At 35.8% G+C, this 13,073-nt stretch overlaps 1 protein-coding gene across 1 annotated transcript in view; it reads right to left on the reverse strand.

Annotated features, from left to right (window-relative positions):
- Positions 1-13,073, reverse strand: part of lmbrd1 (LMBR1 domain containing 1) — a 118,601-nt gene that overhangs the window by 27,240 nt on the left and 78,288 nt on the right. Inside the window, exons 10-11 of the mRNA XM_065296016.1 lie at positions 3,927-3,991; positions 3,523-3,625 (exon numbers count right to left, since the gene is read on the reverse strand). Coding sequence (XP_065152088.1) covers positions 3,523-3,625; positions 3,927-3,991 — 168 coding nt within the window. The remainder of the gene's footprint in view (positions 1-3,522; positions 3,626-3,926; positions 3,992-13,073) is intronic.

The following is a 13,073-nucleotide window of genomic DNA, read 5'->3' on the forward strand; positions in this document are numbered from 1 at the left end:
TTCACAAACCATACAATGCTGGAGGATGTTGGCTACACACACACACGTTGGCATATGTGGTTTACAGGGACATTTTCATAGACACAATGTTTTTTCTACTTTACAAACTGTATTAGCTATTCCCCTAACCTACCACAGTCCCTAACTCCAATGTCACAAAAACCCAACCATCTTTAATCTATTAAAAAGTACCATTTAGTATGTTTTTTGTTAGCTGTTCAGTTTATGGAGACACTTGCTGTGTCACGGTAAACCATGTTTATAGCAAAGTAAATATGTCATCATACACTATTACCCGTAAACAACATATACCAACCCACGCACACACATTGAACAACAGTGACCTAAACTACTTCCCTACACATTGTTGAGGTGCTTTTTCGGCAACCCTGACTATTTTCTACTTTCAATAGAGCCACATGAAGTACACAGGAGAACTGTTTGGAAAGTCAAAGCTAAAAATGGTCCCTTTCGTCTTTTCCTGGAAGTGTTTTTGGCTGAAGTTCAGCTCGTACAAACAGTCATGCATCTTTCGTTGGCAGCTTGTCCTCCACTGAAGTTGAAATGCTTTTTTTAATATCAGCTGACCTTAACTGTTGCTTAGGTATCACGGATGAAATGACATCATGGAGGGACAAATTAGATATGTTTCTGGACGCACAAGCAATAATTTTCCGGGTGTCCACAAGAGCCGGCGGTTTATATGTTTCTGCAAATTACTTTTCTTTTTCCCGTTTCGCACGTCGTAATTGCTGAAATCAATGGCCTGGTTTCCTGAACAATTTGGTTTAATCAAGCCATCTTAAGCAGAGACTGAAACAAGTGATGGTGTTTTATTCAAGCACATGGAAACTGATCATTGTGCTACTTGAAGAAGATTGAAGGATTAGAAATCACCTCTGAGAAACTAGATGATGAAGAGCTGCTTATCTCCAATGCCTAATTTTGAGGTCATTACATCCAATTTCTTTATGGTACAAGTAGACCATTGCAAAAATATGAACTATGTGTGACAGTATGACAGCCCTTACGATAATTACCCATGGTTTTACTATAGTTGAAACCAAAAAACATGGCTATTATAGTTAAGCCATTGTTAACACAAAATAACCATAACTTTGCTACAGAAACCAGAAATCAACCAAAGTTACTTTAGTAAAACCATGGTTTAACCAATGGTAATCAATATGCCAAAAAACAGCATTACTACAACAAACATGCTTGATTTTCATAATGGAGAATTGTATTAGTTTCATCTGAGGTTATATTTTGTATTTTGCATATTGTTGGTGACTGTCAACACTTTTATTCTGGTTTTTGCTTTAAGCATCTAACTACAGGCACAAATACAGTATAAAAAAAATCAAGAACCTCAAATCAAAATGAATTTTAGTAAGGTCTTGTCTTTAAAACGGTCAAAATGGAAATATATGGACTGATATCTAAACAGTCAAATATCTAAATTAGTCCAAGTCCAGCCCGCCCCCTCATTTTATGTGGCCCATGCCGGCTTACAAATTATTTCATTGTTATTACACTGCAAAAAAATTAGTATTTTTGTCTTTTTTTTTGTAAAAATATCTAAAAATTCTTGAATTAAGATGCATTTTCCTTGATGAGCAAAACGACCCAAGAAAATAAGTCTAGTTTTTAGACCAAAAATAGCACTACATTTTTTGCTTGTTTTATGCACAAAATCACTTAAATTTGATATTTTTATATTTTGCTGATCAAGAATAAGCATCTTAATTTAAGAATTGTTTGATATTTTTAAAAACAAGACAAAAATACTAAGAAAATGTTTTCTTGAAAATAATTTTTTGCAGTGTATGGCCTGGTTTCATAGACAATGCTTAGCTAAAGCCAGGACTATGTTAAATTGAGATGTTTAAGCATCTTTTATAAACATACCTTAAAAAAAAATATGTAACTTGTGTGTTTCTTGAGACAAATCAATGGCACTGGCGTATTTAAAGATCTGCCAGTGATAGTTATTTTTAGTTAAATCAGCTCAAACTTGTGTTTTAGTCTAAGACTAGCCTTAATCCGTGAAACTGGGGGTATACGTTTATTTTTGGTATGGCTACCTGAAAATGAATCTCAATTATAGGGCCTGCACAATGAAGGAATCACAGAGAAATCTGAGTTTTTGTTACCACGTTTACTTTTTAAAAATCTGTACAAGAGTAGTACACTTGAATATCCTTTGTCATTATTTGTCCTAGGCTTTTACTTTCAAATCAATATCGCAGAGGTAATTATTCAATGTGATAAAAGAGTTTATACATTTATATACTCTTTCAGATACAACCGGCCCATTGACAACAACGTAAAGCTGATGTGGTCCGGGATGAATTGGACACCTCTAATCTAAATGGTGCTGATATTTCCCAGTGATACAAGAATACCGCTAAATATAATGGATCAATACATTTTGGCCTATGTATCATTCCACCAAAAACACACAATATACAGAAAGCAATTTAATAACACCAGCTATGAACTTTTGTTAATCTATAGGAAACAGTGGCCATTTTGAAGAACCTTAAACTCTGATCAATCAGTTTGTGTTTTCTTCCGACCTCTAAAGGGGTCATTTTATGACTTTTTTAAGATGTAAAATAAATCTTTGGTGTCCCCAAAGTACATATGTGAATTATTTTTAGCTCAAAATACTCCACAGATAATTTATTAAAACATGTTGAAATGTTTTTGGGTGTTTCATTTTAAATGCGTATGAGTTAATGAAATGCAAACACTGATCACCATAATGGTGGTTTGTTGAAATTGAAACTTTTTTAATTAAAACTCAATTGTGATTTTAATAATTTTCTCTCTCTGCACTAAATGTCAGTGCTGTGCTTGGATAGTGCAGATTAAGGGGTGGTATTATTATAATAAGATCCCCTTCTGACATCACAAGGGGAGCCAGATTTTAATGACCTATTTTTTCACTTGATTGCAGAGAATGGTTTAACCAAAAAGTTACTGGGTTGATCTTTTTCACATTTCTAGGTTGATGGAAGCACTGGGGACCCAATTACAGCACTTAAACATAGAAAAAGTTAGATTTCATGATATGTCCCCTTTAAAAATCAGAAAAAGAGCAATAAGTAGTATGTCTAAACTTTTGACTGGTAGTGTGCCATTTGGCCAGCTATAGTAAAATAAATTTCTCATTGCTACTTGTCTCAATGGAAGCATGCAGCCTCCGGCAAGAAAACCAATCCTTTCCATCTCTTGTCACCAATCCACGGCACACAGATGACAGTATCGCTCGGTTAAATGTTGGTAGTAAAACTAAAGGGATAAAATACTGTGGAGGAAGCGAACAAGGCTTCTTATTTTTGGCATCTGCTCATCCCGAGTCATTACATACAGTAGAGCTGAAGCCAAAAAAACACAATGTGAAAAGAGACCTCCCAGAACAAGGAATAAAAACCAAATACAGATTCAGACCGAACAATCAAAGCAAATGTGAAAACAGTCCCACTAATAGCAATAAAAAAAGTTGTTTCTTACCGGTTGCAGTGCCAGCAGTAGCTCATTAAGTGGGTTGGTTAAGTTGGTCCCAAAGATGATAAACCCAGTGCTGATACCAGCTGAATGTAAAGCCTTATCCAAACTGCAACAAAATAAACCAACGAAAAAACATCATTAACTACAGGACTACGCCTTCTGTCACAAAGCAAAGAACAATGAGTCTTAGTATGAGCTCATTTGATAAAGACAAGTTGTTGTGTAATAATAACAACAAAAGACTCCAAAGATTACATCAACACTACTTCAGAAGTTTCATTTCCGATGTGACTGTTTAATGGCAGAGACATGAGTTGTCAGGATGTACTGCAGAACAGATATTTTGGATAAAGTGCTTTTATCCTTGTTGCAATGACATCTGTGTCAAAGTGACATCTGGAACTTACTTGGAAATAAACAAGGTCACGATGAACAGAAGGGCAACCAGGATGAAAAAGACCCCAAGCAAAATCTGAAAGGACAGAAAAAGATAAAGTTAGACCGGTGTTGGCAAGCCTACTAACTAATGGACTACATGAGCAGGACTAACATTGGTGCCTCTCCAAAGAGACGAATAGTGATGACATAATATAAAATGGAAGTAGCAAGACAGCAAAACATGAGTCAAGGCTAACCAGGACTGAATATATTTGGCATAAAGATTTTATTTCTAATAATTACTGATGTAGGTGAAACAGTCAATTGACATTCTTAACTAAATATTTATGGTGCCACAAAACGTAGAGCTGACTTTAAAAAATTATAAATTAAAATGAACCATCTGAACAAAACAATGTGTTCAAATAAATTGAACTAAAAGAAAGTATTTGACAGAGACACACATCATAGGTGAGGCACTGAAATTCCCGCTACAGTATGTTGATACTTCAGTTGTTAGATAAAGTGTCTTGTTACAAGAAAAGCAACACTACATTGAAAACAGCCAAACTACTGTCATGCTACTGAAAAATGTCTGTAGTAGCATTAATTTATTCACCCACCCCAAAGGTGATTTACCGTACAAACAAATTTACATGTCTCCCAAATGTCAAGACCAAGACCAAAACGCTCTCTGCAAAGTTTTTTTTTATTAAAATGTAATTTCATGCATTCTGACTTATTAACTAAGTTAAAGAGGTAGGTGTAATAAGCTATGGCTTCAGCCTACATCTTTTCGGTTACCTCCCTTTTTGTAATGAATTTGCTGTAAATATATTTTGTCCAATGTTCAGTAACCAAATAAACTTTCATTCATTCATAATCTTCATGCTTAACAAATGCAAAGTGTCAAAAAGCAGTAAAACATGTGACACCACAACATCTTGTCTCGCCAGCACGACTTTATGTATAATATTGTAATCACGTCGAAAGGTCACGTAAGTATTTCTGGGGCAAACTCACCCCTCCTCTCACCCCTTTTTCGAACATGGGTACCCGTTACGTATCATTGACCTCATATTCCTTTTATGGGCACTTCCCCTGGAAAAGCCAGTGTTCGAATTGAAGGGGGTCTAGCGGGGTCCCGGACCTGCTATAAGCCTTGAGGGACCCCCCATAAAGCACAAAAATATAAATTAGGGGGTCCCCTGGTTTTATTAAAATTAAAATACTACATGAATTTAAAATGCTCATGTTGCGCTATAGGCTACTGTCTGTTATATGTCCCAATTTTGCAAGAAACTAATTCAAATGATTTCTGAAATAAAAATTAACTCCCAAGCGCGCCTCATGCTAAGAATATTTAGTAATCTTTAGGGTTAGGTTTTTTTTGTTCTTCTCAAACTAACAAATTTCATAACAGTGTTGAGGCTACACACTCAAATTGAACACTGTTTCACCAAGTCAAAATAAACAAAAAATATTTTATTGGGAAAGCAGAAGAAATCACGCATGAATGATAATAAATATAGTCTCTTTAATACTAATCGCTCAAATACGCATCATTCAGAAACAAATAAATATTTATAGAAAGTTAACTTTTGCATGTGTTTTTTATACCTTTCAAATGTTAACAAGCAAGCGATTTTAAACAATTTGGGTGGAAGTTGTTAAAGTGAGCTGTTTGGTGTGCGCACAGACAATGACCAAATACATACTCAAATGGACGCACATCGATAAGCAGCCGCACGGAGACACGCAATTCTAAAGCATGCAAACACAAAATTATCTCGAAATACTTGGCACCTATTCTCATAAAAACATTCAGTTATGTCTTAAAGTGAGTGAAACAGTCAGATCTTTGTGTTGGTCTGAAAGTAGCAGTTCTTATCTGCTTATGTTTCTGTCATTTATATCAATTAAACAACAGAAAACAAAGGAAAATCACTACTGTATCTTTAAAAATATTAATTATATTTAATTTATATAATAAAGAAGACATTGTTAATGTTTATTTGGTTTTATTTATGTACTTAAATACTACTGTTAGATCTTAATTTATTTGTAACTTTGTTCTTTTCTATTTTTATATGCTCATCATTTCTTAATTTGTTCTTAATTAATTTTCCCAGCCCCAGTTTTGCTGATCCGAAAATGATTTGATCTATGATTTAAAAACGCAATGTAATCCATTTAACCAATACTATATAGTAAAATATGTAATTTGAGAGCAGGCATTGAAGTCTACCCTATTTTACCCCTATTCTGTTTAACATTTCAGGCCTTGCAGTGTTTGGAACTAATTTGAGGGGTAAAAATGTTTAGTTAAGGGTAATTTGGGGTTTATTTGATTAAAACCAGGATCAGATGATTGTTGATCCAAGATCACATCTTATTTTGTCAAATCACAGCGACCCTATAATGAGGGGGTGGGGCTTGACCAGGGGGTGGGGCTTAGCTAGGGGACCCCCATAAGCTTTGACATAATTCAAACACTGGGAAAAGCACTTCCACATGTCAAGTGAACGATGACGCTTATTATCATTATTCCTTCAAGTTGAAGTCCCAGACATCACTGCACGCGACAGCTTTGTTTTATATGAAAAATCAACAATGACATGAAAGAAGAAGCAGAAAAAGAAGTGTGTTTTTGGATGCAAGGAAAAGAAAGCCTTGTTCAGATTTCCAAGCAAGTCAGCCTTATGGAAACAATGGATATAGTTTGTTTATGCAGGGTAGCAGTGAAATTTTGCGTGTGTGTTTGTTTAACGCTGGATTTCTTTGAAAAGTCCCAACCGAGTCATGAGTCACAGGCGGCAAGTAAAACTGCATCAAATGTCTGTGTTGTGTTGGAAATCTGCACGTAAGTGCATATATTGTAAACGCCACGAACATGCAGTGAATCATAAGTTACCCAGAGATAGTGGGATAAAGTTTTGTGTGTGGCTCGTGACTTGCTCCCCCTGCTGGATGCCTCCGGGATCTCGTGCTTTTCCAGAAACAATCGCTAGAGCGATACTACTGTAATACTACAGTATAGATTAATCATGAGATGAACAGAAACAGTGTGTGTTATATGAGTTTTAAACGCATATGACACGATTTCCATCCCAGCCTGAAATAGTTACCAGGAGTCATCTGTATGACCTGGTCACAAGCCTTTTTAACTAAGTGATGAAATTAATTGCGCTTAACTTAACAATCAAATAAAAGAGTCAATGAATGAAGACACACACACAGATTGGCAACCACAAAGCGAAACAAAAGCAATATGCCAGACTGAACGGCTGCCTTTGACTGGCCTCCTGGTGCTTTCGTCTGCTCGACTTGACTTGAGGGAGTAAACAAAACCCTGACGCGTACAGAAATCACTCCAGATTCTCACTAAACAAAAGCAAAAGAGGTGGCAAAAAGTGAGGAGAGATAAACAGAAAAGGGACCAGAGAGACAAAACCAAAGCAGAGTTAGAATGGGACACACATTATGTGCTCTGTGTGTGCCTTGAATTTATTTTCAACATATTAAAATACGCTTGTTATTTACTTGCGATATAAAACAAATATGTCAGTCCCAAGGCCACGGTTATATGCTTGAGATATGCTGACCCATTCTGTTATGCGTACATCAATGCATTTAGTTTCATCCAAAGCAAGTTACAAATGTGATTCATCTCTATCTATCCATCTATCCATGCATCTACAGTCCATCTATCCATTCATGCATGTGTACGACTATTCATCCATCTATCCGTCCATTTATCTAAAGCCATTCATCCATATTAATATGAAATATAAAACTTGTAGATGCTTAATGAGTGGAGCATAGCAGCAATTTAAAATTAATTTTTAATGTTAAAAATTAATGTTTAGACAAAACTGATTTCTAAGTTACTATAAAGGCAAATGACATTTGCATTGGACAGATTTTCCTCAAGAAGAATGAGGCAGATTGCGAAGTGCAATGAAAACATACGTTTGCAAATAAATCTGCCTTGAAGACATAGATGATAACTCATCCAAATCAATGACTGCAAGTTATTAGTGACGCTAGAAATTAAGCTTTGTGGTTAAAAACACAGGTGGAGCTATTCTAAAAGTGTATTGGAAATTTATGTTTCAAGCTGTTGCCGTAATACCAATAATAAATGTTTGCGGTTATAGCTGTAATAACCGTGACAAGCAAAGCTTCAACTTCACAAAAAATAGCACATTAACAATACCAATTGCTATGATGAGCAATTTATTATTTAACATCCCTTAAGCAACAACACCCGACACTCCTAGCCTGTCTGCTGTTCTGTAAATCCCTTTAGAAAAGTATTGTACCCCTACATGAAGTAATGTCAGTAAATGTAAAAATGTTCATGTGTCCCATCCAGAGATTCATAACCACCTGGTGCACCTGACAGGAGCCTGCACAACAGTGGAAGATGTTTCCACAAGAGTCTGAATCAGAGACGACAATTAGTTTGAAGGGCCCTGGTGCACCATCCTCACTGAATGATTCCTCTTGTCGCCATCGTGAAACTAACGGTCCATAAAGTTAGAAATAATAAAACACATATACACACAATTGTGTAAAGTAAAGTAACATACAGAAATGTTATTCTGTTATTATTGGAACAACACATTTAGGGTCAGATTTTCTAAACGGGGCAAATTAGCGCAATTCCAAAAAGCGCCAATGGGAGCGGTAATATTTGCAGGTTATTTACTAAAAAGTCTCAAAATACATAACACAGGTGCAACATCTCATTTCTATAATGACCAACGCAATCTACTAAGACTATGTTCAGACTGCAGTCAAAATCTGATTTTCTGCGCATATGTGACCCATGTCTGTCTCTTTGCACGACAGTGTTAACCAGCCAAAACCACATGGGATTTGATCTTTTCCATTCTTCCATATGTGGTTCTGAATCAGATACAGGTCAGATGTTTTGCAATGTGACATCAGTCTGAGCAGTCATATCGGAATTCATGTTTGAATTTTACGTCATTCTAGATTGATATGCGTTACAATTAGGGGTGGGTTGATCCAATACTTTGGATCGGATATCGGGTCGATCCGTACCTTTTTTGCTGGATCGGGTATCGGACAAACGGGGACAAAAGTAAAAGTAATGTAAGGAAAAAAATGTAATTACGGAAAAAAGCCTAGGCCTCGCCAAAGGGGCCTCTTGTGCACTACACTATCTCCTCTAAAACATGTTTCTAAAGGCCATAATAACTATAGTGTTATATTAAAAATGTTAATGTTAAAACATTTGGGATGCACTAGGGCCAGGGGTAGGCAACGTCCGTCCTGGAGTGCCGATGTCCTACAGATTTTAGCTCCAACCCTTATAAAACCTTTGCTACCTGTAGTTTCAGGTGACTTTATAAACCTTTATTAGTTTGTTCAGGTCTGCTTGATTAGACCTGGAGCTAAACACTGCAGGACATCGGCACTCCATGTTGCCTACCCCTGCACTAAGCTATCTGTTTCAACCACATACGGTACATGCCCATTAAAAATGAACGCTTTTTAATACAATGCAAACAAATACATTAAAGCAGTGGTTCTCAAACTGGGGGCCACGAGATGGGGCCCCAGTTTTATAGTATTTTATGAAATACATTACTTTATTATAAATTCTGTGTAATTAAACCTCAGAAAAATAAGGCTACTAAACAAAAGCAATACATTGTATAATTTAATATGTTTTGTTTAATTCAAATTGTAAGTTTTAGAATGTTTATGTCATACATTTTCTTTGGGGGGTCGTGAAGGAATCCACTGTACACAAGGGAGGCCGCAAAAAAAAATGTTTGATAACCACTGCATTAAAGAACCAAATATGTGTACTACTGAGCATTAACATGTGTTCCATAGAGAGGAAGATATGATGACTAGTTGCCTATAAATATTGTAATGGTGTAAAAAGTCAAACTTCAGAGCAGGGCCGCTGCTGGCAAAACTTTTACAGTGGTGCCCTCTTTAGTTAAAAAACAACAAAATTACACACAACTATAGTATGTGTGAGAATAGAAATATGCTATTGTTCTCATTTATAATTGTATTTTGACAGCAACACAAACTACAAATATGCAATTATATATTATAGCCTATATTTCTGCATCTGTACTTGTGTTAGCTAATGGACTTTAGTATACTTTACTTTAGTCAGTATAAATCCAAGCAATTTTGGAGAATTACTAAATGTCTTTCTTGTGAGTAAATTAAAAGTCAGGTTTAGGGAACAGCTGATGTCTATTAACAAAAGTAAAAGTTGGTATGTATGATTATCTGTTTTGATTGATTTAACACTCAAGCATTCAGCTAAGTAGGTTTTGTTAATGCAAAAAATTTTTAGGACAGTTATTAGCATATACAAAACAACAGATGTCTTTAGCATAGATATCTTTGCCATGGCTCAAAACGCAACGCAGCACAATGTCATTTAAGTTGAACAACTGAAGTTATATGATATAAATTAAAGCAATAAACCCCGAGAAGCAGTGGGTTACCAGTGCATTTTATAACAGCTAAGGGGCGTTGTTAGGCACGACGCGAAGCGGAGTAACTAAACCCCCTTAGCTGTTATAAAATGCACTGGTAACCCAACGCTTCGAGGGGTTTATTGCGTTTATAAAACGGTTACTTCATATGCATAACGTTAGCGGGATTTTATAAAATAAAACCCAAAAAAGTTGTTATTATATTAGTACAAATATTACTCTTCCGCCAAACAAAGTAGTTCCTCAGAATCAAGTGTGACTGAAACAGAGCGCAGTTCAAAACCAACACAGACACAGCAAAGACACAATGACAATATGATTTAAGACTGTGGTGTTTATTTTATAAATCACCATTCATCTAATTTATACATTAACATTTATATCGTGCAACTGTTGAAGTGATGATCAAATATGCTTGGAAGCATGCTGAACTCTTTCCCCGTCAGCGTTTTTTTTTTTTTAAGTTGCCACCCAGTTTTAGTTTAATGCCTTCCAGAAAATTATCTTCTTTATATAAACATAAAATATCAAATGAAAGAACAGACCATCCGCTTTGAAACAAAAACAAACAAAAAAACATTTCATCCTACCTTCATTTGATCTCTTATCACCTCTCAAATTTTTTTATTAAAAGCGGAGATAATTCCATTTTTGTGAAGAACTTTAGTAAGAGATCAGATTCAGACGGAGCCATGAACAGTACTACACGGTGTTTTCAGTGAATGCGTCAGTGTTTAAGTTGGGTAAGATCGCCACCCAGTGGATAATAGCGGACGTATGAACTTGAGTTATATAAATCCTATTTATTGACATTCATCTGGATATCGCCATTAATTGTGCAATTGTAGACAAATTAAAAATATGATTTAAGACTGTGGTGTTTATTTTCATAAATCAATACGCAGTAACAGTGGCGCAGTGATACTTATGTAATGTGGTCTGAACCGTGTACCGGTGTATTTTATCACGGCTTAGAACGCGTTTCAACCAATCAGAATGAAGAACCAGAACTGCCCGTTTTATAATGGTATTTTTACACTATTTAAATCACACAGATGAGTTGGTGTCAGCAGACAGCTATACATTTACACAGGCTTGTGAATGTGAACTGACCTGAAAGTGATGCGCGAGTTTTATTTCGTACTTTTCCATTTGAAGACAGAATGCCGCGTTCTGTTACTGTACAAACGGATGGCGGATGATATCAAAGCATTGCGAGAGCAAACTGCTCCGCATGCTTTCTAATCGCTCTCGCGGTTCTGTTATGTTTATCTTTGCAGTGCTATCGAACAAACTTTTGATCATCTGCAGTCAGCTGGGGGGGCGGGGATTGCGTACAAACCAATAGGGTGTCGGAATGGTGTATGTTTATACTTCTCATCCAACCACAATCGCATTCATCTGGATGATGCAATTTATCAAGATAGGTTTTTTTAACGATGACAAGCCGGAATGTAAAAAACAGAAAACAAGCCGAAATTAAAAGAAGTAACGAGGCGATTTAAGGAGTAGAAAGTACAGATAATTGCGTGAAAATGTAAGGAGTAGAAGTAAAAAGTCGTCTGAAAAATTATTACTCCAGTAAAGTATAGATACCCAAAATATCTACTTAAGGTAACGAAGTATTGTAGTTCGTTACTTGACACCTCTGAGTAAATCTAGCTTTATGTGTTACTTTTAACACAACAACAACATGAAATGACACATTGGGCCCTATTATACACCCAGCACAATGTGCGACGCCAGTGTTTTTTGATATTTTGAGCCAGACGCAGTTATAATTTTCACGTCCATTTGCGTGTCCATGGGCTTTCTGATCTGAAAACAAGGGTGTTCAGGTGCACTGTTGGCGCATTGCTATTTTGAGGCAACTAAAATAAACTAGAGCAGGTTTTAGTCAATGGCACAATATTGTTTTTGTTATTTAAAGAGCGCATTACTAATATGTGAGATGACCACACGCATTTGCTTTTAAAACGCACGGACAGCACACAAACGTTTTCAAATATAAAAATGTAAGAATTCAAATGTAAATGATTGTTATTGAATCTCTTGGACAGATTACACTGATCATTTAGGCTATCCATTTACAGCAATTAAAAGCCTGCATTTTTTACTTCCACAACTGAAAGAAAACAACTTTTAAAGAGAACCAAAGGTTTTAATACAAAAAAATAACAATTTCAATACAAAAAAACTTTTTTTGGGTTTACAAATTCTGTCATCTAAATAGGGAATCTGCATGGTGCGAGGGCAACTGGCTTAAAGTGGATTGGAGATGAGACTCTCATTGGTTTATTGCACTTTACGCCCAAAACACACCCATTACTCATTCTGAGAACATGAACAACCCTTTTAGACTGCGTGCTAGGCGCAAAAAACATTTATTCTGTTGTTCAATTAACAAAAGTGGATTCGGACACGCTCGTTTAGAACATGCACAGTACCCTTAGACAATGCGCTTACATTGTTAAAATAGTGCCCATCATGTGTTAAATAGCATAATAAAAAATTTGTAAAAAATGAAAAGTGTTAAGGAGGCATTGTTTGTGATGCAGAGGGGGCAGAAACACATAACATTTTTATTTATTTACTTTTGAGACATGCAAAATATTTTATATGTTGAAAATGAACTAATGAATAGGTTTACTTAATCATTAAGGCCCTGTCTCATCA

The sequence above is a fragment of the Paramisgurnus dabryanus genome, chromosome 20 (assembly GCF_030506205.2).
Source record: "Paramisgurnus dabryanus chromosome 20, PD_genome_1.1, whole genome shotgun sequence".
Classification (NCBI taxonomy): domain Eukaryota; kingdom Metazoa; phylum Chordata; class Actinopteri; order Cypriniformes; family Cobitidae; genus Paramisgurnus; species Paramisgurnus dabryanus.